Source organism: Fringilla coelebs (genome assembly GCF_963513975.1).
Source record: "Fringilla coelebs genome assembly, chromosome: 16".
Taxonomy (NCBI): Eukaryota; Metazoa; Chordata; class Aves; order Passeriformes; family Fringillidae; genus Fringilla; species Fringilla coelebs.
Genome location: NC_140042.1, coordinates 5621028 through 5648968, shown reverse-complemented (window position 1 = coordinate 5648968; position 27941 = coordinate 5621028). Strand labels below are relative to the sequence as shown.

At 41.5% G+C, this 27941-nt stretch overlaps 1 protein-coding gene across 2 annotated transcripts in view; it reads right to left on the bottom strand.

Annotated features, from left to right (window-relative positions):
* Positions 1 to 27941, bottom strand: part of PRKAR1B (protein kinase cAMP-dependent type I regulatory subunit beta) — a 91703-nt gene that overhangs the window by 51030 nt on the left and 12732 nt on the right. For both annotated transcript variants that reach the window (XM_084216256.1, XM_084216255.1), the window contains exon 4: positions 25930 to 26021. In XM_084216256.1, coding sequence (XP_084072382.1) covers positions 25930 to 26021 — 92 coding nt within the window. The remainder of the gene's footprint in view (positions 1 to 25929; positions 26022 to 27941) is intronic.

Genomic DNA, 27941 nt, shown 5'->3' with positions numbered 1-27941 from the left:
AGCTTACAGACATGTGCAAACTCATACACCCACACATTTTCCTTATGTTTTCCTGAAGTTCATCATTACTCCCCTTCATCTCTGATTCACAGCATTTCCGAGATAGAATCTTCTACAATAAAACGAACTGGAGATAAAATTTCCCCAGACAACAAATACTTCTTTTGTAGGAGTTCTTAGCGAACTATCGCAATTAAGCAGTTCCATTTTTTACAGCTCCACTATAATTCAAAGAAGGAGAAAACAGAGGTCGATTAGATCAGACAAAACATGCATGTTTTCTTAAGTGGTCTGTGTTTGCAGGGCTCCAAAGGAAAAGGAGATTTTTTAAGCATGAAAAGCTTAAATCTGTAGATGCACAAACCCAGACCTAAGGGCACGCTTTCCTCATACCTATGGAAATAAATTCAGACCTTACATTGCTTCATTCCATCTTTCTTACTAATTTTCCTCCCAAGTCTTCACTAACCACTGCAATGTACATCAAAGACATCTTGAAGAGTCCCAGCAATACCCCTGGCAGCAACACCTGCTCCTTCCAGCCTCCCAGCACCCATTCCCCAGCGGTTCAGGATGCTTTTCAAACCTGCCCAGCAGACTCTGCACTCACCTCTTTATTCTGCACTCTGCCAAGAATGACGAGTGCCCAGTGTTCAATTCTGCAGTGCACAAGCCTGCTTCCATCTCCCCACAGTGAGAGCAGATCTGGAAATCTCAGCTATGCTGGGCTTTCGTTAGCATAGCTGGGATGGGAGAGGGGAAGCAGCAATATATGCCTTCCTGCATATCTGCAGTACATTTTTTAAATGCCTGGTTGAAAGGGGACATGAAGAATTCGGTGGGTCAGTATTAGCCCAGACCTTTGTGGTCACTCTTAGTCCAAGCCTTCAAACACCTTTGCTTGGCTCTGCTAATTCCATGTGTGCTCTCATGGTACAGTTTTGAAGGAATTTCTCAGCAGAAAGAATTCTATTTTATGGCATAAAATAAACCAGGACAAACCCAGCCTTGAAACAAATTGCAAAAAATAAACCTGCAGGAGTACATTATTGCACGACTCATGTTGCTTCCTCCCAACTAAACAACCCTCCCAGTTTACAGATTTCTGTTTAATTTGGCCTCTGGCATGACAGAAAGGAATTTTTTGCCCATTTACACAACTCTATGAATCAAAGGTTGACAACAGTGAGCAGCTCCTCAGTCTGACTCGGAGGCATGCACCAAACCCCAGCCAAGTGCTGTACTTGCTCTATCAGGTCTCCTGCACACACATCCCCCCTGAAGACCTGATGTATCAGCAGCTCTAATTGCTCTGAATCTTGAATCCTGGCTCTGTGTGCTGCTCTCAACTGCTCCAAGCACCTTAAAATATTCTGTCTGAGAGCTGATTTAGGTTAGGTTTAAAAAATAGCTGAAAAAATAAATAGATTTTCCTGTTTAAGGAACATCCACTGGTTTAAATAGTTTTTTTTAATGTAGGGCAAGCAGGCTTTATCTCTGTTGATATGAAATTCCAATATACAATAAAGAAATTGAGCAGAAATTTCAATACTAAAACCCACTTAAAAATAAATCCAATTAAAGGGAATAAATAGGACAAGAGAACAACTAATTCCTTGTCTTTGCTTCCCTTCAAAGAATATTCCTATAAATCCCTGGTCTGACATTTATGCTGTTTCATGTGACAGGGATCAGAATTCTCCATAGCACAATGTTTTAAAACCATTTACTGCAGCAGCACCTTTATAACTAATAATGAAAACCTCTCCACACACACAGAACATTTTCTACAGGTTCACAAAGGGTTTGACCCTGCAAGCTTTTATCTATGTGAACAGTCAGCACTCTAAGTTGGAATAAAAGGAGTAATTTAATGGAAAGGGGGTGGTAGAATCAGGGATTGGGGGTGAGAATGTTCTGGGATGAGCATCTCTCTTACCTGTGCTGGTGAAGGGTTGGTGATCAGAGCATTGATGTGTGCTTTGTGGCCTAGTAACAATAATAAGAAGGAAAATCTTGAGCTTGGTGCCTGAATAAGTGCCCTGGAGCCTTCAGACTGCTTTATTTTAAAGAGAGGATTTCACAACTCAGGGGTCAAATCATAGCCTTCTGTACCTGTTCCTGTGGCCAGAGGAGGTGGAAGTGGTGATAAGCATTTAGACTCCACTTTGAATCTCATTTTTAGGGGGAGGACATCAGGAGGGACCCAGCCACACCTGAATGGCTCGAGGCAACATTTATATGCAATGTTCCTGCCTAAATATCCAGGCAAAAAAGGGCAATGTGCTGAGGGACACAGCCCAGAGAGATCCAGAGAGCAACATTCCTTTGGGACACTTCAGTGGGAATCTGAACTGAGATGTTATCACACCCAATCAAACGCAATTAAAAAGGAAAACTTTAATAAGGACACTGCAGAGAAATTTCACTCCGTGAGGGTCAAAAGAGAGGGGAGGTGGAAGGCAGCAAAAAGTGCTTCTTAAATGGAGGAGATAAAGGTGGCAGGAGATATAAAGGTCAGGCTAGGTGGTCTAAAGGTCCCTGTTAACCCTAAACTCAGTGACAGATACAGAAAAGCAAACACTTGATCTCAGAAAGATTTGCTCATCCAAAGAATGTCTTGAAAAACTCCCAGAAAAGAAGGAGCAATCAAAGCAATGCTTGGAGCCTGGCAGTGGGTAAATACGTGATGAACCACACAGATATACAGGGCTGCTGTGGACTCATCCCTCCCCACTGGGAACAGCAACTTGCACTCACATTCCTGAGATTCTCCTCAAAAAACACTCTCTGCAACACCTCAGCAGGAATATCAGAGGTTATTATAAAAATCTTACAGGAATAAGCAACTGAAAAAATAAACTGCTGATGTGCTATAGGATTGGTAACACTAGGTTGACTTTAAAAAATAGACTAATACATGCAAAGGTCACTAAAATATTTATATTAATGATGGAGCTGAACACTAAGCAGATATTGACTTCTGTTAAGGTGAACCTCAAGATTTATTGGCTTAAGAGGTAAACATTGACTGAGATAAATCCAAGGTCAATATTTACTACAAAGGACAATAAATCTTGGTGGCCCATGAAACATGAAATAAATAAATACATATGTATATATGCACATTCATAGACACAAGCCTACCTACTGATATTTACACAAATGATCATCAACTTCATCTTTTACAGCTTGTTCTCCTAATTATTCCAGAGAGAACCAATGAACAATTATGAAACAGAGGCATCTATTTGTGTGTGTTTGCACTGCTGATACCTTAGGGTGACATTTCTGCTTCTCCAAGTGACTCCTTTGCCCACTGAGCCAGGTGAAAGAAAAGCCACAAAGGGAAGTCAGACCAACTGCCCCATTTCCATCTCAGCTTGAGAACCCTTGCCTGTAACTCCAGAAGCAGAGTTACATGCAGCAAACCAGTCTGAATAATTATCAAGCTCTGGACCTATCAGCCAGAAAGATTTCTGATGGAGCTCTCCTAAATTCAGTGTACCTCCACCTAAGGTCAAGTTTCTTCCCACACAGGACAAGCACAGGAGGGGAACACGTGGATATTCTGGAAGTGTTTTAAGAAGAGGCACTTTTACTGGAGTTGTGGTCCATTTTGTATAAGCTCAGAACAAAGATGTATCAATCAAACAGAGCAAAATAAATAAATAAGAGCATTGGATAACTTTCAGAGTTATAGGCTTTTTCCTTGAACTAGAAAAGCAAATAAATTTAACAGGGGTGCTGACAAAAGTAGACCTTCTTCCTCCAAATATTATACAAGATCTAAGCCAAAAGGAAACAGATGACTTTGTGTGTTTGTAGGAAGTGATTAGAGAAGATAGAACTTAATTTATTAAGATGGGAGATGGTGATTCTTTTGTTGACTTTTCAGGTCAAGTGTTAAAACCTCCTGCAAATAAGGCAGTAGACACACTACAACTGAGCCTTAGTGGGTCAGGGGATCAGGCTCTCTGATACTCAGGTTTTTTCTTGTTCTTTGAGCAATTGTTTTGGGAAGCCAAGTGAGAGAAATCTGCAGTCCCAGCCTAAACTCCCTGCTGGCCCCTTCTCTGCCCACTGCACCACTTTGGGCAGCTGGGGGCTGGTCTGGACCAGCCTACACCTAAAGTGCCAATGCTGGCATGCCCAAAGCCAGCAGCAACAGCTCCCACATGGTTCTGAAGGGGTGACAGAGCTAAAAGGAATATAGAAAAAAGGAAAAATATGAGAAAATAATAAATTTAAAAAAAAATAAGGAAGAACAGACAGAAGAAAGTGTTTGAAAATAAGTATTTCATTTATCTACCAGCCTGACAAGTCCCAGGGAGGAATGTGGTGCTGCACAGGCAATGCTGGCCACTGGGTTTGCAGGAAGGAAGAGCAATTAGAAGCTCTGGGCAGGAAAAGGCCTGTTAGCACTCTTACCTTTAACTTAATCTTTAATCTCCTCCTATGCCTCCAACTTGTCACCACAGGCATTAATCACCTGGCAGGTCTTATAGCCGGCTCAGGCTCATTTATATTATTTGTTTTAATGGCCTCTCTCATGCCATCAGTGCTCAGCAGTGAGTGGATGGTTCTGCCCTGATTTCCTGCTGGCTGCTTTGGTCCATCAAAGCCATGTGGTTTATTTTCCCACAGGTTTCCTAAGGCTACAGCACAGCCACAGGTTTCAGTGATCATATCACAGTTGACCTCTACAGACAGCACTCCAGCATAATCCACGAAATATTATTGCTCTGAATATTTTAGAAGCCTCTGAACTCTCATTAATGTGAACACTTTGTATTTCACTGAATTTTATTAATGTTCTTAGTAATTCAAGGAATGGCAGAACGGCTGCACTCTTGAGAAGGATTTATTTGTTAGCTTGCAAAGAAAGGAAAAGCCATTTTCAACTATAGAAAAATTGGAACATGAAAAATAATAAACTGACAAGCAAAAGACAAAATGTCTTTGTACTCTGTCTTCTAAATCCAGATGAGATTTTGGGCTAAGTGTTCTCTCGACAGACAGAATCACTATATAAAACTTATAGCCAAGATTTTTAAAATTAGAAGCCAAAAATCCACATTTATGGGTTTTCAGAAGAACTGATAATTTCAGAATAGTCCTGTTCAGGAAAAATACGATGCCAAAATAGGCTCAATTAGTTAAGCACAACCTTGAAATGTTCAGCAAAAGGACTGCTGTCTCCTTTGAGCAGAATCTGTGTCCAGAACAGGGAGATTTTGTTTCTTGCAAACTATTTACCCCTCTGAGGATGCTCTAAAAGGGGCTTTCAGTGAATGGTTATAACAATTACAATATTCAGAATATTTACATTTAATGTCACTTTCCCTTTGAAGTGGTGCCAAAAAAATTCCCTTAAAAATTGAGTTCTAAAAGCTACTGAGAAGATCCAACTATGAATTCTTAATGTAATACCATATATATTTTATATGGTGAACTCATTTATATGCCAAAACATTTTATATGGTAATTATTTCACAGCATGCAAAATTATGAGGAAATAACGAGGAAAGTTTTGGAAAAGATTTTAAGAGAAGTAGTGCCTCAGTGACCTGCTGGGGGAAAAAATGGAAAAGCATAAGCCACTTTCAGTTTCATTTGTTTTAATTAGGAATAGAGATTTCTTAAAAATAGTGTGTTCCACTGGGACTTTGAGGGGAAGGCAGCCTAATTGTTAATTTTCACGCAGTTGAAAACTAAATTTGTCAGACATCCCACATCTGAAATTCTCATTGTGAAAGGCTCAGGAAGGTATATTTTTCCTGATGTGACATCAGGAGTGCAGCACAAATGTCTGACCTTTTTTTAATCAACTCAGAAAAGACTGCATTAAAAGGCACTTTGTTCACCATCTCTGATGTCTGTACATTGATGACATCTCAAGGCAACCTGGGCAGCTGTACATTCACCATTAGTCCAACCTCAACCATGCAAGGTTTGAAAACAAATTTTTAAGTCAGGAATCATGAAAGTCAGAGAGGTAATTGGAAAATGAGGCACACTGGAATATCTGCTTTCTCCCTTCATTTGATAACTGATATTCTACAGAAAATGAATCTTTAAGCAAGCAGGTTCAGTGCTAAGAGGCAAGCTGCTGGTTAAAATGGGAAAGTTGATTAGGAAGAAGAACCATAATGTGTTTAAGGCAATGATTTAAGGTAGATTAACAACAGTTGATAATTGGAAGTGGAAGAACAAACCCAGAGGTCATTTTATTAAGGATATTTCAAGGCCCAGTCCTGACAGGTGGAGATGCTGTGCTCAGATGGATTGCACAGAGGATGCTTTTGATGACTGAAGTAATAAATTTGGAATGAAATTCAGTAATCTAACATGAAAGGCCATGCATGTTGGAGTTACAGCAACAATTTCTACTTTAATCTGAATTCATTAAACCACTGGGTAACTGCAAGCCACCCTTTTTACCCCTGGCTGGGAAGAAGGCAAAGCCACCCTACATCAGCAAAAACTGGGTCACTTTCAAGGAAGGGTTAATGCCATTGTAAAAAGCACTTCTGTAAATTCTCTCACTTCAATACTGGGCACAATTCTCATCAACCACATGCAAAAGAAACAGAGAAACAAGATGGATTTGATTCAAAAAAGATGCAGAAAAAGGTATTCTGGGGTGATGAGGGTAATGAAGAGTCTATTTTTTATGAAAGAAGAAAAGAGAACCAATCATTTACTGCAGTAAAATAAGTAAAGGACAGATATAATTTTAATTTATAAGTACATAGGGATGATGTACTTATAGGGTTACTAAGGCAAGGGTTAGGCTGAACAACAGAGTTGAAATGGAGTTACTTTAACTGATGGACAATGAGGCCATGAAAAATCAACACATATAAACATTTAGGCTGGAAGTGAGAGGCTCTCTTGCCATGGGAGAAGTAATGTGCATCAGCTTTCCAACAACTGTAGCCCAATAAACAGGAGAAAACAGAAACATCTTCATTTGGGTTATAGGAGGGATCATATGACTGGGTTTTTATACAGTTATCAGATGGCTGAACTCAGTGACTCAAGAGAACCCTTCCAGATTGTATTTCCAAGGACAAGCAGAAAGATGTTTCCTAGCAGGACAACGAAGAGTAAAACAAGTGCAGGATGGCTGTCAGAGAAACCACACTGACCCCTGAGAGCCTGTTCTTGTAACCCAGACAAAATAGCTGGGAACCTCATCAGACTTGTTCCTCCCAGCTTTTTAAAAGATGGGAGGCAGTGCCAAAGGCTGCAAACAATAATGTCTTGCCTTTATAAACAACCCTTGGTATCAGTGGACATAAAGCAGAGCCTTGGCCATCTGCTGAGCCTGCCTGCTGGACTGGCACCAGCGCTCTCCCCCGGCTCAGGGGTCAGCACTGAGACATCTCCTTCTCCAAAAACAACCTCCCAACCCTGCCACTGGTGGCTCTCAGAAACCACCCCCTGCACAGCCTCACTCTGCCTTCTTTTGGAGTTTTTCAGGCCTCCTCTAATTCCAGCCAGAGCCGGAGGATCTGTCTCAGTGCGTGCGCTGGGCAGAATTAGGGACTCTCAGGGGCTGTGTGGAGTTCAGGCTCTTGGCACAGCCATGGGTAATGCTCTGTGTCCTGGTACACACTGGGAACAGATTGTCTGAGTCTGCTGCAAGAATTTCATTGTTAAAGATGTAGCTTGGGATTGCCTTTCTTGCTGTTCCCCCAAACATCCTTCTTCAGCCTTTAATCTCTCTGCTAATAAATGTTATTTTTACACTGCTCTACTCCTCTCCATATTTTTCACACTCCCACCAGAGATACAGACAGCCTTCATCCAGACCAACACGCTGGATAGACAGGGGATGATTGGAAAAGATCAATACCAGTGGGACAGCAAGAGAAAAACATGTCATCCCCAAATAATGCTATCATCCCCAAAACTTCTGAATTCTCCCCCTACTCTTCCTCCTTTGCCAGGTGGCACACCCAAGGTGGCACACCCAAGGTGGCACAGCCCAGCATGGCTGAAATGCAGAACAAACCAGTGCCACTTGCCACAAAGTGCTTCTTCAGCCTCAGCTAATGGGATGATTAAACCAAAACAGAGCTGCAGATGAACACAGCAACTGGTAAAGGCACCGGGTGATTCAGGCAGGCCCAGAGGGAAGGCAGATGTTTGGGTACTGGAATAAGCAGTGTGAGATCATTAACACCCAGCTGGGGGATCACAAGAAAGGCAAAGGAAGTCTCTGAGGTCTCCTGTTTCTTCCTTCCACCGGCCTGAAGGCCGGACAGAAATACGGGCATGTGTGAGGGAGTGTGAGCTATTTTAACAAAAACATTTCATCCATCCCTAAATATGGTCACAAGATTTTAGATACTTGGCTTACTCTTAAACAGTAAGATTCTGAATTATCTCCAACTGTGTAGGCTGTAAAAGAAAATGCATAAACCAGCAATCCTGCAAACTCCCTAGAAACGTATTCCCTGCCAGTTTTTTTCTCTGTAGCTGTTATATTAATCAGTGTCTTAAGGAATTAGAATGCCCTGTGATTATATCTCTTTCAAACCTAATAAGCAATGCTTTGCAATTAACTTCAACTCACTCTCCTTAATGTCATTATCTATCATCTAGAGCTTTGAAACACACCAGAGAAAAATGTCAGAATTATGGCTCCATGTGTAAGGGCTGCACTTTCCTTCCAGTGAGCAAACATCAGTATTTCAGTGGCATCTTTGTTACTCTCTTAAGATTTCTAACCCAAATGGAAAAAATGTGAAAAGATCAGCTGTTCTCAAAAATATTGCCAGAAAAACATATTCAGGGGATTTTGCCTGAATCAGAACTGAAATAATTTTCCAGAATGTGGCCCTTAACAAAAATTCAAGAGATCAGATTTCAGGCTTCAGTTTTCTATCTTACCAGATAATCACATACTAGTTTATCTTTCAAAGCAACTTAGATGCACAAGTGTGTGAGTGTGAACACTGTACACACAGCAAGTGTGACATTGGGGTGTAGTCAATGGATTTTATTTCTGTGCTTGTAAATTTATATAGTCTCACAGAAACACCTCTCCTCATCTGCCATATGAAAGTGCTATATATATGGCATGAATGGTGTGAGGTATTATCAACATAAATTTGGAATGGTCAAGTTATTTATAAACAGGCTTTGCAGTATTGAATTTTAATTGACGAATGTTGATAAAAATGGAATTTATATTTCCTTTCAAGACTCACGGACTAGAATTTTTTTTTTTTTCTGAAATTGAACAGATGCCAGAAATAAATCAGAAATTGCAAAGTGGAAGAGAGCTGTGAGGCAATGCGCCCAGGGCCGGGAGGAGAAGAAAAGTGGAAAATTACCAGAACGTAAACCTGATGTATTTAAGAGAAAAAGACAGAGTGGTATCACTATGAATTCCATGGCAGTAGAGATAGGGAGAAAAAAAAAGTTGACCAGAAATTATAATCAGCATTGTGAGTCAGGAACTAAGAGGGCTGTCTGAGTTAAACCTGAGTTTTCAATAAAAATAACTGCGATATCCTACCAGCACCACGTCTCCAAGGGCAGTGGATGGATTTTTTTTTCAAGCAACACACAGAGCAAACACGGGTGAGTCTTCTCTTATCTCACATTTGCATTTCAGAAAAGAAAATTGTTATAAAGTTGCTTTAATATATGATTTTTAATTATGTTGATTTTTCATGCCTCTGTGACTGGAAAGCTGGGTCACTACCAAGAGGCTGAATCTGGGAGCAATGAATGAAAAAACACCAAGAAAACTAGAAGGAAAGATGGAAATTTTCAAAAATAACTGTTAGGAAAATTTCTGGGTTTTAAGTCATATGCTTGCAACCTATGCAAGGTTGCATTGATGCGATATTATACTCCTGCATTTTAAATCAATAAAATTAAGGAAAGGAAAAAGAAGACTCCAGTAATGGGAAAATATTCATTCAATCACATTAGAAATCTACTTGACTTTATGTGAAACTTCTAGTAACCGTGAAAGGCAGCCAAGTTTAAACAACTCCCAGAATTTGTAAAAACTAATTAGCAATTTTCTGATTTAGTTCCACAAAAGAGCCATCTAATAGCCCAATTTAATTCTCTCCTACCAATATTTTCTGTTGTTTTGTTCCCTGTCGACAGCTCCTTTATTTTGGCCACCAGTTTAATACTGATTAATTCTCCTTCCTGTAGCAGCTCCCACTGACGTCTGCGGAGCTCCTCCAGTTTATAAAAGCTTGTTTGCAGAGATCAACTTTTGGGATCAGATACTCACTTTGTAACTTTAGTCAGCAGCCACAATAGCAAAGGACATCCAAAAAAGCATTCAACATAGATAATGGTTGCTTATCCTTCTTAATAAAAAGCCCAGAGCAGAACAGGCAAGAGCACCTTTTAAGAGCCAACTAATATCAAAATAAATATACATCACAAAGCTCTCCATGGTTTCCTTTCTGCTGCCATTCATCCTTTCTTCTCTGCTGCACAGAGTTTCTACCAAGCTGCAGATCAGATCCTACAGCTGAATTCCCCACTGCCCTGAGGGCTGACACAGTTAGATATCATTGGTAAGTATTGATTTACATCCATAAGGATCTTCTGTCTCTGCTTAAATCCTCTGTCTGACCCACGAGCAGCATTAGGTGTGGACTGACCACGCGCACCTGAGGCACTGCTCGAGTTCTACAGTGCTTAAAACCACTCATTCCTTAGAGAAGAAGTGCAGAGGCATCTGCACCATCAATCAGAATTTACCTGCACCCCAACCAGCCAGGAGAGAGCCCACCCTGCTGGGAGTGATGCTGTCCCAGGAGGGGCAGCCCCTCCACCATCCCTGCAGCCACAGAAGTGCCCCGAGCTCTCCTTTGCTCCCAGCCTGGTGCCTCAGCACTGAACCTCCTGTTTTCTCACCCAAAGGGCTGCAATTCTCTTCCTTACTTCACATTCCACACATTTCCACATGTGTAAAGGGAAAGCAGCTGTGCAGTATTTTTAGCTTAACTCGTTGAAAGGAAAAGCAAAGGAAGCTAAAATCAGAAGTATTATTTTGCACTATGGAGCGCATTAATGACGCCTTTCCAACCTCATCAACATTCCCATCGAAACTAACATGTTAATTTACATTCTTCATATAGCACTAATTACGTGTACAGCAGCATGATAGCCCGTACGAGGAGCTATCTCACTATGAGAGATGAAAACATAATGTTCTGATTCTGACCTCGTGATGGGATACATAATTAATTACTCCAAAGAACACTGATTATAATAGCACTAAAATGTGGTTCTGAGAGACGCTTCGAATATCATGTAACTACAAAAGATGCTAAGGAGTTTTATTTAGAGGTGGTGCCAGTGATGAAAAGTTCATTTGAAAAGGTTTTGTTTAGAGGTGGTGCCAGTGATGAAAAGTTCATTTGAAAAGGCACAGGAGTGAGGCAGTTCTGACTCTACAATCCCCCAGTTCTGCAAGGAATGGATGTTTTCCACTTGCAAAGAGCTGTGAAGGAGCACTACTATGAACACTACTACTGTTTTCCACCCTGCTCTCCTTCAGCTATACCTGTAACTGAAGTACTTCTTATCTAATCAAATGCACAGATATGTCAACAAAAGCATTAAGAAAATTACACACATTATAAGGAAATTATACAGGAATTCTTTTCTGTGAGGGTTTTGAGGCACTGGCACAGGTTGCCCAGAGAAGCTGTGGTTGCCCCATCCCTGGAAGTGTCCAAGGTCAGGTTGGATCCTTGGAGCAACCTGGGATAGAGGAAGGGGAGTTGGAACAAAATTATATTTAAGGAGTCTTCCAACCTAAACCATTCTGTGATTCTATTATACACTTTTCATTTAACAAGGACAAAAAAAAGGTTAAAAAACCGATTTACCAATTTTTCCTACTAAAGAACAGGTTGGTTTCCATGCAATGCCTTGTACAGCCCCATTGTCTAGAAGTTCCAGCAATGTTTAGCTAAAAGGTGCAGTCCACAGATGTGCATTAACTCCTTCAGCTCCAGTGGTGGCCACCCACTGCAGGTACAGCAGTAGAATTCTGTTCTCTACAGGCCTTTATAAAAGGATTTGTCAACAGAAGAGAGTGTAAAACAGGTTTCTAGCTTTAGCTTAAGCATTCAGAGCACAAGGCAGCATTTTTGCAGCTGTGTTAGAGACAGCTCAGAGAGCAGCAGGGCTGCCCAGCTTTGAGCAGCTCCCACACTGCAGTTCTGCTCTGACAAGAGATGGCCTTGCAAGTTGAATTTGTATCACCTGGGTTTTCCTCTTTTGCCAGTGCACAAACAGCCCTTCCTCTCTCACAAGGCAGCACCTCCACAGAAACATTTACATCCACACAGCATTTGGGGGGGTTTTAATATAAATACATATTTTGACAACTTTAAGCCTAGCCAGCTTGAAAATTCAGCCAAAGTGCTTTTAAGAAGTACTGCTGGGACATAATATATCATGGGGGGTTAGCTGAGACAAAGCTTTCATTAATAGCACACTTGAGAAACTCTGCAAGATAGGTGCAGATTTAAAACATCTCTTAGACTCCCCTATAATCTCCCATGTGTAAATAACAGGGGCAGCCACCGAGATTTTGAAGCAGTTCAGGGATTAAGCCAGATCAGCATCAAGACCACAGAAGATTTCTCAGCCACAAAACTACACAGCTCCTAGGACCTTCAAAGTCAGTTGTAACACACTGTAGGAGCCAACAGGTAGAAGGGACAAAATGCAGGAAGAAAAGTGTACAAGAGGCAGCACTTTTCCCTGTGATAGTCCATGTTTGCTTTATAGAAATCCCTGACCTGCTCAAGCAGAGTTGTTTACACACTGAAGTATAGGGCTTCGCTTGCTCACACACGATAAAAAATTTCAACTAATTTGTACACTTGTGGTAATCTCAATTTTAGCCTCCAGGGGTTAGGGTTGGGAAGCATGTTTTTTACTGCTCCTATTTTCTTTGTTACTTCATACCTCTCGTTTTTAATAACCTTGATCACAGTGACCCCAGGTGGCAGAGACAACCACGGCTGCTCTCAGAGGCTGAGCCAGACCTTCCCATTTCATCCTGGGGCTGAGCAGTCCCTGTGTCCCAGCCCAGAGCCCATCCAGCACAGCTCATGTGCTGCCCTGGGACTGCAGAGGGCTCATCCCAAGCAGGTCAATACAAGTCCCTGTGGGGCAGAGCAAGCAAAGGTTTTCATCCCAGAACCTCCACTCCTTGTTTATCCATGGAGATCTCCCTAATAGCTCTTTAACTTTGCTGGAGCCCAGTGACACAAACTTCTGTGTCTGAGCTAATTCAGGTTGCTGAGAGGCCCAGTGAGGGACACAGCCAGGCAGCTGCTTTGCCCCAACTCATAATTCTGTATCACCAGCTTGCTCTGCAGGCATGCACAAGGCTGCTTATCAAATGAGACACAGACCTAAATGTGACAAAAAACATTAAGTATTTTCCAACACCTTGATTTTAATAGAACTTAGGCATCATAATGCCTCTCTCCAAGCCTCATCCACCCCACTTTGCTGCTCCAAATGCCTCTAAAGCTCACTGGTTTTTCTTTTTACTGCCTGGAAAAATGTCAGCTGCAGGAAGTTTGCATTTTGTGACCCATCATGTAAGACAGCACAAATAAAAGCAATACCAATGCAATATAAAAAATTAACCATGAGTAGACAACTCCCAGTAGCCTTTCCATCTTTAAAAATGTGTGTTATTTCCCATAGAAGGGATCAGTGAGTCTTCTCAGCTCTGGTGAGAGCCACACCACAGCCAGAGCATGGGCAAGGCTTGGCTCAGAGCCTGTGCTCCAGAAGAGAAGAGTGTGCTTTGGAATTGATGTAAACAAATTCATTTAAGTACAAAGGGAAACTTTTCAAGCTGCTCACCAGAAGAAAAGTCCAACTCACCAGAACAAAATGTCCAACACTGTTTATTGCATGGTCCTTGGATTTTGTATCAATTAGCCATCCTGTACAATGCTAACTTTAACTTTGCATGTGGGAATTTCAATCTTGAGCCAGACCAGCTCAGAGGGAAGGCAGGACAGGGAACACCAATGCCTTTCCCATGAGGTTGCTCACTGATTGCTGCTGAAGAGCTCCCTAATGGCAATGAAATTATCCTGCCATTGCCAGAGGGTGTCACTACGGCACTGGGACAAAGCAACCAAACAAATAAAACAGATAAATAAAACAAGAAATGTGGAGAAACCTTTCAGAAATAAGCTCCATGTAACCTTCACATGAATTGTTCATTAGCTCACCCGTGGGCTTTCAGAACATGGTTCTGGAGTCTGGATACAACATCACTCTGTATGTTCTTTTTTTTTTTTTTTCCCCCTATATTCTGGTGCTCAAATCTGATTTTAACACTAAGCCTTGGAAGGAAGAAAGGAACTACCTATGACAATTGTTTGCAGAATCTCCATTATTCCCACATAATTTCACCTTGTTTTCCATGAAAGCATCCTTTGAAAATGAAACTATTCTCAAAGCATAGTTCACAGAAACAATAACTGTACTTGTAAGGTAACTGTTTCCACAGCAAATTGCTGCAAAAGAAATCTAAATCTTCTGACACAATGACACATAGCTCAGGTAATTAAAAACAGCCAAACTGAGAATGTTAAAGTGATCTTGAGTGCTTGGTTAAAAACCTAAACAGAAGAGGAAGGAAGTCAAGGACCCAAAGAACACAGTATATGAAAACACTCAGAAGGCTGAGAAAAATAACCCTGCAGTACAAGGAAGATTCCAAGGTGCACCAAATTAGTAGGTTTACTGTCTTTGTAGTCTAGATGCTTATTCTAAATACTTATTAGTGGGGAATGGCAGGAGACACACGGCCATGAGCCTGTGCTAAAGTGGGGTATGATGGCCAAGAACCCTGACAGACGCTGGAATGTCTGAGCAGCTCAGTCAGGAGGTGTGTGCAGGGGATCAGGCACTGCAGAGTGCTGGTAGCTGCTGCTCTGGATGTGGCTGTCAGTGTAGAGGGTGGGGTGACTGTGAAAAAGAGAGCATCAAGTCCCAGATTCCACAACACCCTGCTGGAACAACTGAGCAGCTTCATTTCAGCTGTATTTTGGTACCAGGGTAAACTGGCTGATGCTGCTGAGGACAGTTTTGATTAGGAAGGGCTGCTCCTGAAAAGTGTTCCAGAGCTCTTGTCAACCTGTCAAGGAATCAAACCTTGTGCTCTAATAATAGAACAATAATTTAATATTCTTGGAAATAAGTTCTAGTCAAAGCACAGGATTTAATAAATAAGAGAAGAAATATGACACATTTCATAGCATTAAAGAACAGTAGGCAAACTTGGATGAAACAAGTTCACTATTTTAAACCAGGTTTCTAAAAGCAAAGGAAAATCTGCCTGGATGTTGTAACCACATTGCAGAAAGCAGCTCTGTGAGGAACATGGGTCAGCTGCAGTGATTAAACTGTCAGGACTTGAAATCAGGGCACTGCTACAATATTTTAATATAGCAAATCCAGTCTATCATGGTGAAGGTTCAGTTGGCTGTTCTGGGAATTATTAGGATGTCAAGAGGCCAAAGTCTATTTCTGGATACTGAAAAGTAATTCCCATTCACCTCATACAATAATGATGTGCCTCTGTTAGGGAAAAGAAGTGCAAGCAACCCAAAGGTAGCAGCAAAGTCTCCTTAAAAATCTTTTCAACAATGAATAATATAAGAAGAAATTAAATTCAGAATATATGTAAATCTGTTGGTTTGTTTATCTTGTTTCTCCCTGACTTTCATGACAAATAGGGCTCTCAGACTATCAGACATGAAAAATACAGAGATGTGGAAAACAGAGCTGGAATTTGGCTTAATGACAGCAGACTTGGTTTTTCATTGCAAATGCAGAGAGGGATGGCAGGAGGTCCAGCCTTTATGTGGACCTTGTAGCAACTGTAGATATGTAACAGACTATTAAGTGTTGTCCTATTGATTAGAATTAAAGCTCTAGACTGAGCAGTTTATTCTGCTTACCTCAATTATCACATCTGGAAAATTATTCAATTTTTGTCTCAGACTTTATTCTAGGACATTCACGCACATGGGCAAAGTTTCAAAATTTCAAATCCTCTGGGGTCATGGTACAAATCTACTTTTTTCACATGGTTATATCTATAAACAGAATAAACTAAGCCTGATCCTGCAAACAGTGATGATAATTGCCAATCTTTTAGCTATTCAGATGGTGCAGGACACATGGAAATAGGTTAGATGTGATCAGGAAGAGTTTTTGGAAGAAGCCAAGCTGGGAAATTCTGAAGAAAACGGCACAGGAAGAAGCTTGAGGCAGTATGGCTGGTCAAGAAAACAGAGTGTTCAGTGCTGAGCACTGGACTCCTGGTCTGGCCAGCCCTGCTCCTCACCAGTGCAGCTCTGGGTGCCTCTCACTGGGTGCTTCCCCCTCCCCATCAGCAGCCAGAGGAGCCCTGCTGTGCACAGCTTCCCTGCCACCATCTCACACCAGCTACAGAATCTCCCAAATAAAACCCCATCCTTTGTAGCTGAGCTGAAACAATAGCCTAGCAAGAGCCCCAGTGTGTGCCTGCTTCAGACATCCAAAAATCAGCTCCAAGGTGCAAGAGCTTGGCTTTCAGGAGGACCGATGTCATACAAGTGTTTTGTTAGCAAGAGATGGCTGCTGACTCTTCTTTAAGTGAAATAAATTTTCATGTCATCACATTTTGCCATCTTTGAAAAAAAAAAACCAAAAAAACCTAAAACAAACCCTAACAATATTCTGGAGCACTTCAGAACATACTGGGAGGACCAGCAAGAGCAGAGAGCCAAGTTTGATCTGAAGGTTTCAAGCAATGGAAAAATCTGCCACATCCCAAGCTAATTTAAATTATGGATCAGTTCCCTGATTGCTCTAAAAAGAGAAACTAAACTTTTCCAGTTTGAATGTGCCCAACTTCAGCCACCAGCTTTTGGATCTCACATGGATCTAACATGTGTCTGTTGAAGAGGTTGTTGCTATCACTTACCTTTCCCTCCCACACACGATAAATTCACCTTCATTCCGCTTCAATTAACTAAACACAGTCTCCCCATACAAAACTGGGAAGATGCTGAGTGCCTTAAAATAGCATCTGATGAAGTTTTTTGGATATGCACTATTATATTTTCATTTTAATGCACCACACAGAGAAGCACATTATACTTTTCTAATGCAAATTTCAGCCGTCAACAAGCATGTCTTTGGATGATTTATAAATCAGAACTTGAATAAATACAAAAAAGAAAACCTCCCTATAAAGAAAGTGATCATTTGGGGGATTTTGTTTTGTTTTTTAGTTTCTGGAAGCAAAAAGCAAATTGAAAATGCAATTTCTTTTTCTGCTTTAAAAAAAAAAAGAAAAAAGAAAAAAAGAGAGAAAAGGAATCTGCTGGTGCCCAAGGGTTAAAGTATCCCATTTCGGGCAGTCTGAATATCTGAATTTAGCAGCTGACAGTGCATGGTGTGTCAGTCTCTTACAGCTGTTCCAGTTGATTCAAAGACCATCTTTGTTTCTCGAAATCTTAGCAACTGTTACTTTTTTCCGAAGACAATGATAGACCAGCTGTTACCTCACAAGACGCGATGTACTTCAGGTCAAAGTCTTTAGTAAGGAACTTGTAAGACAAGAACTAAATCATTGTTTGGGTTTGTCAGGGTTTTTTTTCATTAGGAGAGAGTTAGCAGCCTAACAGTCAAATAACTTACACTTGGTATTCCCATTAAGTGCACCAGAATGACAGAGAAATTTCATCTGGTCCTTGAGTTGAATTCTCCCCTTCTATAGAGAAGAATAATCCCACTACTAAATCTTGCAGTATTACAGGATATTTTTTTGTTTGAAGGGCAGCTCCTGCCTTTCCAAACGCGGTGTTACTAAGCAGATGTCACCTCATCATGGAAACACACAGGTCTAACCATGCAGAATGCGAGGTGGGGATTTTCAAGAGAACCTTACAGGAGTTAAACATTCACTTCCCACTCCATATCAATCAGTTGGAATACCCAGCTCCTTTAAACTCTTTAAAGACCCTCCTCTAAATGCATAAGAAAGGAACTGAATCACAGAGCTGATCCTCCAGGAGCAGTCCCATCCCACTTGAAGGCACCAGGCTTTCAGAGCCTGCAAGGTTGCAGAATCAGCCACCTCAAGAAGAGCCAGGAGAGCAGGAGTAACTGGTGACAGCTACCTGCAACCCTTCTGGGGGGTGAGAGAAAGGAAACAGCATTTTAAAGAGCTTTGGTGGAAACAAGCCCTCGTTCATCCCTGCACAAAGACAAATCGCTGCCTCCAGCTGCTCTGGTGCAGAAGACAAAGACTTGCTGAGAAGAGTGGACGTTCTTTTATTTAACCTTTGTGTTTCATTCTGGAAAGCCTTAGCATTGAGTAATGTATTTGCAGAGCCACTGCCAGCTAATTGTTGTGTAAAGAAGCGCACAAAGGCACCCTCACGTATTCTGCAGTGGTAGAAAAATTTTACAAGGCCTGTTAAATTCAGCAGTAGTCATAATTTTTCTGTTTTATATATAGATAGATAAGTTTAGACTCAAGATTGTTTCACGAGCATGCATGAATACTATTTGCCTCAGGCTATTTTTTCTAGATCTAAAAAGGATTTATGTAAATAACTTCTCTGCTTTAGCTCTGTTTTTCAGAATGGGTGACATGCTGCCCATATGTAAACCAGTGCTTTATGCAGAATTAAAAATAACCCCCATTAGGCATGGCGCCGCCAGTATTTGTGATGAAGAATATAAACTGTCTAACAAAACACTGAGGGTGAATCACAACCCCTAAAAAGCTACAAACTGACAGTATTTGTTTCTTGAGATAAAAATATCCATAAATACCAAATGTGTGTGCTTTTAGTTTTGTTCAAGAGAGCAGCTTACCTACCAGGCCAAATCCTGACATGACAAAAAGTACATTCTGCTGATGCTGTCAGGCTGTTGTAAGGGGATTGGTACCAAAGCAGATACAATCTCTGGGTGACTGCTGAGAGCACAACTTTGCATAAGTAATTTAAAGACTGCTGCCTGCAGGCACCACAATGGTAATTAAAAACAATAATTCTTGGACAAATGAGATGGATGTACTGGAAAATAAAGTCAGTGCTAAATTCACAGCTAATCCTTCAATGGAGAATTGGATCATTTATTTTCCAGACTGCTGGGCAACTCTACCTGGTTTCATTTCCATCTCTGCTGCCAGATGATTCTTGTCTCCAAAATCTGTAATTTTTTTCTAGTTTAAGTAGTATTCCTCATTGGCAAGCTCCAATTCAGCAAGACTGAGTGTGCTTCCATTTAAACACATGAATAGTTCCTTTGACATCCACAGCCAGCCAAGGGAACAGCTCACAGTTAAACAGCACACTTTTAAACACCACGAGGAACCAAGGCCATAAACAAGTCACAAAAGGCACAAAGAAAAGCAGGATTGCAAGGCAGTTTACCTGGAAAATAGCTTGGTGTTATCCAAAGAAGAAAAGCTTTGTTTAGTGTGCCTTGGTAAATCTGAGTTTCCCCTTTTTGGTTGTTTACAACTGGAATTCATAGGACAGGCCAATCATCCAATACCACTGATGATCAGGAGAAAAAAAATCTCCCACACAGTGAAGAGATTTGCACCAGTTTCTTCAGTACCAGACCTGTTACACATGCATAATATATTAATGTTACACATGCATAATATATCTTGAATACATATTCACATTTCCTCTGTCCCCAGGTCCCTCCTGTCTGCTGAATCTCCTGAAGTTCCAGCACAGGTGGGGCATTCACACCTTTACAAACCCTCATGGGATGCATCTGCACAACACTGGGATCGTGCTGCACCTCCTCTCTCTTCTGCTACCCCCAAAAAGGAGGGTGAAGAATCCCATCCAACTCTGGTCACCAAAAAAAATCCTAATGCAACTCAGGGAAGCCATGTTATGGATCAGCAAAGCCCTTCAGCCCCCACTGCCATGCCTCACTGTGCAATTTCTCTCTCATCTCTTATTCTTCCTTTTCATCCCTCATCTTCCCAGTGGTTTAGCTCAAGATCTTGGGTATTCTTGGCAAAGCTTAATACACACATGTATTTCCATCCTTAGCCCTGTCCAGTGACTAGTATGGAAATTAAGGTGCAGTTTTGCCAGCACTTGGTTGGATTTGGGTCCCTGCTGCAGCCATAAGGGGAGATCCTGCCCTGCCCACTCCATCCTTCCCCTTGCCAAAGCATTCTGGAACCAGGCTCAGGGTGACAGGAAGGACCTGCTCTGGCTGAAAACAACCCTGCAGGGCAGGATCACTTCTGAGAGAGCTGCTCTGGCTCACCTGGCCACGAGAGCAGCAGGAACATGCCACCAAGGTCTGGCACTCACTGTTACTTCATCCTTTGGTCCCAGCTCAGAATTCAGCTTCAATCAATGGTGGAAGCATACCCTGAGTTTTCTATCTAAGGTGGAATTTTTCTTGCACACTGTGGGCATATATGAAGCAGAGGCAGAAGCTAAATCTGTGTTTGTTTTTTGACAAAAGACTTAAGTTACAAATGCAAGGCAAACACAGGATGTGTAATGAATATGTCATGGCTGTGGCATCCTGTTTCTAAAATATCTTGCTCCTGAATGGTGCAGTCTTAGGTTTCCTCCACATGTATGAGGCTTTCCAGCTGGCCTGCAGCCAGTGCTTTAATAAAACATGGTATTATGCAGAAGTGAATAAAGCTGATGGCAATAATAATGTCCTTGAAATTCACTAATCACCAGAAGTTTCAAGAAGATTTCAATATGAGATCAACAGTAGAACAACTAAAATTCACTTGTTAGCTATGGAAAGCCACTTTTCTCATGATAATTTATGCCTGTATTGAAAGAAACCCCAAGTCATTAGTGACCCAGATGAAAAGTGTGTTTTCTGAATTTGAAGACAATACCTTGCTGCAAAGGAGCTGCAAGCACTTCAAAAAACTTTAGGATGTAAAATGATTACAAATTGAAGAAATAGTCTGAGAAAATAGATATACTGAAAGTAAAGACACAACTGCTAAGAATACTAAGGGAGGGGTGACCAACAGCATAAATACATGGTGAAGATTCATGGCCAAAGTAGCACTTTTGCAGGAAAGGAACCATTGATTACAGTGGTCACATCCTAAATGGGACTCAAAAATATTTAAAGAAACAAGCAAGACATGGAGCAGCTGGGGAGAGGTGAGAACAACAGAAATGGTAAATAGGCTGAGGAACCTGGTCTGCAAAGTGCCAACATTCATCTTTACATCTTGGTCCCAACAAGCACAGGCTTTAAAAAATGGTCTCTATCCTCCCACCTCTGCCATGCAGGGAACACACAGGAGTAAATACAACACTGTGTACTGCTGAAATAAATACAGAGTCTTCAAGTTCATTTCTTGGCACTTTTTTTGTGTCTTCAACAGAGCTCAATATTTCAGTAAAGGCATTAAATACCATTTTGTGCCTCTTGCTTTCAAAGCTGTTTCACACCATTATGCTGTTCAAAGAAACCAATTTAGTAATAATGCAAATAATAAAATACACCAAAATATTCTGAAAGCTGTTGCAAGCCTTACAGCTGCCTGCACATTAGTAACAAATGCTTCCAAAACTTACATTAGCTAAACATTGCTCCACTCTCTTTACTCCTTGATGAACAAGTTTGACAGAGCATTTGCACACAGATATGGTGAACATTTAACCTTTCCACTTCTTTATGTGGTCAGGAGGCCACTGAGCTTCTGCACAGGGTCTGACAGATGTGGCTCACGGCTCAGCAGAGCAGACTGGTGACATCCTGGAAGCAGGAGTGACACTCCTGCTGCTCTCAGCCCTGCTCTCTCCCCTGCTGGTTATTTCAGTTCTATTTCCTTCTCCTTCTTGGCAATCATCAGCCCTGGGTCCAGCCTCCCTTCCCCCAGCAGCTCACCTCTGAACTTCCCCACTGTCCCCTCTCAGTGGCTGCCCCTGTCCAGCAGAGACACAACATCCTGTCAATGAAATGATGAAAAGTTACTTTTTTATTTTTAACCACGGCAGAAAAATGAATAATTTCTTCCTCTTGATTCCCCTTTACTATCCAACATCAGGGCAGAGCCAAGTGGGTGTGCTTGTATTCCAGCATTATGTGATGAACAAGGAAAAATCTTCACAGCTTCACTGCTGGGTTAGAAGAGATTAATCACAAGAGGTCAGGAAAAGGTCACTCAGGCTGGCCCCTTGTCACCAATTTTGACTTTATACACCATTTCACAACTAGGAGGCCTTAGAGGACGTTAATCTGCTGGATATCCAGGGGTGGGAGAGGAAACAGAGCGCTGCCAAGTGCTGGGTGTAATTCTATCTGTGCACAGACAGGAATCCTTCAGTGGCTGCAGAGAGCAGTGAGCACTGGCCTCACCAGCCTCACCCATGTGCAAAACTCCCACACAGCACTGGCCAAAAGAAGGGGGGAAGGTGCTGCAAATCCTAAATCATCTTCAGAGCGGGTCTGAATGGTGAGATGGCCTCAGAGCCAGAAGGGACAAGATCATCAAGGAAATTCCCCTCAAGACAAACCCTACTATTCAAATAAGAGCAGCAGCTCCTCACAGCTAACACCACATCCCCACCCAGGGAGTGGGCATTTTGCCACTGGCTTTGAGAGAACCAGGACCTCAGTCCAGAGTTTAACCAAGTGCCAGGAGAAAACAGCAGACTGCTACATCACAGAGCTGCACTGCTCCCTGCAAGGCTAGCAACTCCTGAACATCTCAGCAAAAGTTGCTGATAACTAGCTCTGCTGCCTTTGGGACTGCTGCAGTTACATTTCCCTTCCACTGCACTTTTCAGTACAATTTTACACCAGGGACTCTGTGTGTGTGCAGGACATAGATGGCAGCCCTGTTTGAAGCACGGCACAGGGAAAGATGTGATCCAAAATAAGACTTGAACAAAAGTATTTCCAACACCAGTGCACAAAGATACTTGTTTACCTTAACTTCAGCATGATTTCTCATGCAACCAGCCCTTCATATGGAATTTCTGACACAGAGATTATGTGCTATACTCTGCCTTTATAAATAAGGGTTTAAGTTATACAGCAGTTAGTGCAACACAAGTCAGAGCAGGCTGACACAAATATCTTTTTGAAGAAAGAAAAAATGCAGGAGTCATCCATTGTAAATGAGAAATTGCTAGTCCATCCTTCCCCCACCTGAACACCCCCTGTGTTTTGATCAAACATGAAATTAGATAAAACAATGATAATATATTCAGTGTAGGAAGCACAGACACAAGCCAATAAACACCACCACTGCAGCACAGGAAACAAAATAACCTTACCCAGCTTTCCACCATTGCAAGAGCCCAAATTGAGTAATTCACCACTTATTTCACTGAACTACATATTTACATTAAGAAGATGCAGACTGGAAGTGATGGCAATGGTATGCTCTGACTTGCTGACTTCTCCACACTTGACAAATGCAACCAGACAAGGGCAAGAGCACGATGTCAGTTTATTCCTTCATTTCAATCTCGTCTGCAGAGCTGAATATGCATCCTTCTGTGGGCTCCTCTTCTGTTTCCTGATGTCAGCTATAGCCTGCTGTGCTCATCATGAGGCTCAGACGAGGCCTCTGGACACATCCCTGAGCAGGGAAATGGTCTGCACCTGACCATGCTCCAGTGCACAACCCTGAATCTTTTGACAGCAGAGGCAGAATACACCTGGCCAAGCCTTAGTTTGCAGAAGCAAAGAGTCCAAAATGCTCCTGCAGCACCCTCAAGGGAGCCTGTGCAGGTCTCTTCCCACTCCTACCACAAATCCATGACAGGACAGAGGGAAATGGGAGCCAGGGAACAGAGAGGAGAGACCATGATCATGATGTGCAATCAGCACAGTGCAAGAAAAAGCACTTGTCCTTCAGATTTTGTCTCTCACCCTATTTTGATAACGAATTACTGAAATGTCCTTTTATTCCAGCCCTAAAACCTATCCCTTCAGCGCCTGTCACATCAGCATGCTGACAGCATAATCAGGACTTACAGCAGTTCTGTACCAGGATTCTCCTCTGTGGGTGAAAAAGCTAGAAGAAATGTGCAAACTTCATCCTCTTCTAATTACTCCAGAAATCTGCATATTAACATGATACCATTAAGGTTGCAAAGTAATTAAACTGTGTCAACATCTGCAAGAGGGAGCAAAATTTGCACTCTTGGAATGTGCTTTGACTGCAAGCGTTTGAGTAGCCCCACCGAGGGACTGTGCTGCTGATGTCCTGCCAGAACTGAAACCACCAGTGTAGAGAAAGTTTTTGTCTTTTCTGACCATGGAAGCACAGAAAAGTGGGGCTGGTGAGGAGCTCCTGACCTCAGTGAGCCTTATCTGCTGCCAGGCAGGGCTGATCCTGCCATTCCTGGCAGACCACAGCCCAATCCATCCCAATGGCCCCAAGTGGTGGAGGCTCCACAACCGACCAAGCCATCAGGGACCTCCCCTTGGATCTGGCTCGACTCTCTCCCACTGCACTTTAAAATTGTTTTTCTCTACCCTCTGGCCCACAGAGCAGTTTATCACTCATATAGCATAATTCACATGCAATTATAAGCTATTCTTGCATCCCTCTGCCCCAGCTTTTATTCTGCAGGCCAAGCAATGCCATTTTCCCCTCAGAAGTGATGTTATCTAGGTCTGTGTCATTCCCACCACTCCTCCATTAATTTCCTCCAACTGTTTTTCCTTGAAGTGCAGTGCCCAAACTGGACACTGTGTTCCAGCTGAAATCTTTCCAACACTGGGACATCTTGCATGTTCTGTATAGTTACCCCAGAAAAACATTAGTATTTAAAAAAAAAAAAAAAAGCTTAACATTTTAACATTAGTGACTGTTATTCAGACCATGAGGTACAATAAGTTCCACATAGTTTTTCAAGGAACTACCAAAACTGCCTTATAGTCATAAAGGTGTTTTTCCTGCCTAAGGAATACTTCTCTGCACTTGGCTCAGTGTCAATCCACCCTGCTTTTGCTAGAACATTCCTTCAACCTGTCAGCATAATTCTGGATGCTACCCTTGTCTCCCGGTGCATTAGCAGCCCTTCCTTTCTTCATGTCAGCTCAAAATTCAGCACTCATCACCGGTCCCACTGAGGCCACTAATGACAATAATGGTGAAAAGCAGAACAACCCCTTCAATACACCTTTCCCCTGGAATGATGGAGCAGTGATACAGTGATACCTGCTATTTGCTACAATTCCATCAGTGTTGCACAGACTCCACACTGGTTTCACTAAAGGAACACTTCCCTGGTTTTTTTTTTTATGAAACCATCATAAACATTAATGTCAAAACCATTACTGGAAATTGAGCTGTTTGGTCTCCTTTGTGCCTCCCCCAGCTGTACAGCTAGCTATCAGTTCTGGAATGACATTTTTAAGACTTTAAAAGTCACACTGGCTGTTACTGAACTCCTTGGTCTCCTTCAGGTGCTTATCCATAATTTGTTTTCTCCAGTTTTTCCAAGAACAAAACAATTTACCTGTCATTCCCTTTTATCTCTTTACAGACATTATGCTTTTTCTTTCCCACTCATTCAGCACTTGACCTGTCTTGCCTGAGTTTCAGAAGTAATGACAAATGCTTCTGAGATTGCTTTAGCTAATTAAGTAATCTAGAATAAAGTTTATCAGGCCCATCTGTTCTGAAAACATTAAATTTATCTGAACACACTCTAACCTCTTTTTGTCCTTTCTCACCTTGTGGTTTTACCATCTCTCATAATACCATGAGCATGTTTGAGGGTGTGACTCAAAAGCAGCAGTGAGAGCAGTTCTGGACCCTGAGATGAAATTTAATCCAATTTCTAGTCCTCACACCAAGCTGTGAATACCCTTGAATGATGAATCCCCTCATACCTTCGTTCATTGTCATCAAGATGAGCAAAGAGCACGTTCTTGGAGATGGCCTTGGCCAGAGCAGTCATGGTTTTATAGTCCTTTGGAATAACCTGGAGAGAAAAGAATGAAAGGTAATTGCATGCCTGATTGTATTCACTCACAAATCATGAAATCTACAGAAAATTCCACTATTCAAGAAAATGGGTGTGATTTGATTTCAGGCACTGAGACAGGATTAGGCTATAATATAAAGCCACTAAGAAAGTAATAAATTACAGTTTTGATAATGTGAGGATAAGAATTTTTGTTCTCAAAATGACACTCAGAAAGGCAATATAAGATCAGGGATGACTGGGGAGAAGGATATCCATAAAATACTGTAATTAGGAGGTATTGCCAGCTGTGTAGTCTCCTCTCAAATATCCTGGATGGAGGAAAGTGTATTTTATGTTCCTCTTCCTTCCAACCCAAATCAGAAGCAACCTACTTTTAAAACTGTGAAAATGGCAACATTTCTTTAGGAAAAAGGTAAAAATGTGTTGAATGCATCATATTTTTCAGTACTGCCTGTGGTATAAGGAACCAAGCTCCTGATAGGCCCACTTGAGTCAAATCCTGTGCCTTGGCTTCGTGGCAAACAAGCAGAATTTCCATTCAAGAATGAAGAGGTCTTTATTTGTTAACTGGAGAGATGTCAAAGTCCTGTTGTGCATGAATTTGTTCAAAATGAAAGTTGAAATTCAGGAGTATTTCCACTTTGGAAAGCTAAGCTTTCCATTTTGATAACCATTTAGATAAGATATCAGTAGATAATGTATCTCTCTATTTGCCAAGTATCTTCTATCAGTCAGACTCCAGGACTAGGAGAGACACAAGAAATTGTAACAAAATTATGACCTGTCAAGAATATCCATTATCTTTGATAATGTGATTTTCCTTAATAGTTTAATTATAACAAGTCAGAATCAAGCATAGCAGAAGTTTTAAGTGTTAAATAAGCCTTACTCCAATCTGAAAATCAAAATCTGTTTGTCAGATTTATTTCACAGGGAAATGCTACTCTGTGAAGATCTAAAGTCAGACTGTCTTGAGACCTCTCTAGCATTGACAGCTGCAGAAATCAGATTACTCCAATCAAGTCTAGAGAAGTAAACATGCACAAACTGTGTGTTTGTATCAGAGTGAAACCTAATTGTCTAAAAGTTCAAATTTCTCAGTGTTAAATTCAGCCAGTATCTTATTCTTGGTTTTTACCCTATCAGGAGCACTGTATTGAATTGCAGGCCTGAACCCTTGCTCTATTAAGAACACACCAGCTCAGCTTACTGCTGATGAGCCAAAAGGGTAAATAATCAGATCCCTGAGACACTCAGCTCCAGCCTTTCTGTCTGATTATGAAATAGCACTGAGCAGCCTTTCTCAGTGTATATTTGCAGCACTGAAAGCCACAAGGTTTTGTGGGTTTGTTGGGGCAGGGACACAGAAAACACAGGAGAGATTCTCTAGGTGTGACCAAAGTCAAATGCTGGTAAGAATCACTTGGCCATTTCTTACATCACTCTTCCAAATAATCACTGAATGTTCTCTTCAAGCTGATAACCCTCTTTAGAGCAAGATTCCTGCTCTGTTAGTTGTTAACTGTGTTGTCAGATGTGTTGACAAATATTGCTTTCTCTAGTTCAAGGATGAACTAACCCTCCACAGAGATCTTCCCCGGAATGAAGCCATGCCATGTGCTTGCCCAAATCACAAAGCTAAATCTCTTTTGATTTTCTCTCCAGGGACATAACTCATTTCACTGCCTCCAGCACTACTCATGCTATAGCTCAGCCCTTCAAGGGATCCTTCAAACTGGCTTATAACCCAGATGTGCTTCTATCCAACACCTGAATTCAAGCCAGCCATTCTTCCTGACTACTATCTAAAATTCCATCTGTTTGCAATAGTCTAACACAACCTTTGCCTTGCTTTTTACTCTTTTAAATTTGTTCCATAATTTGTCCTTTCAGTGTCTCCTTTTATTTCTGTGT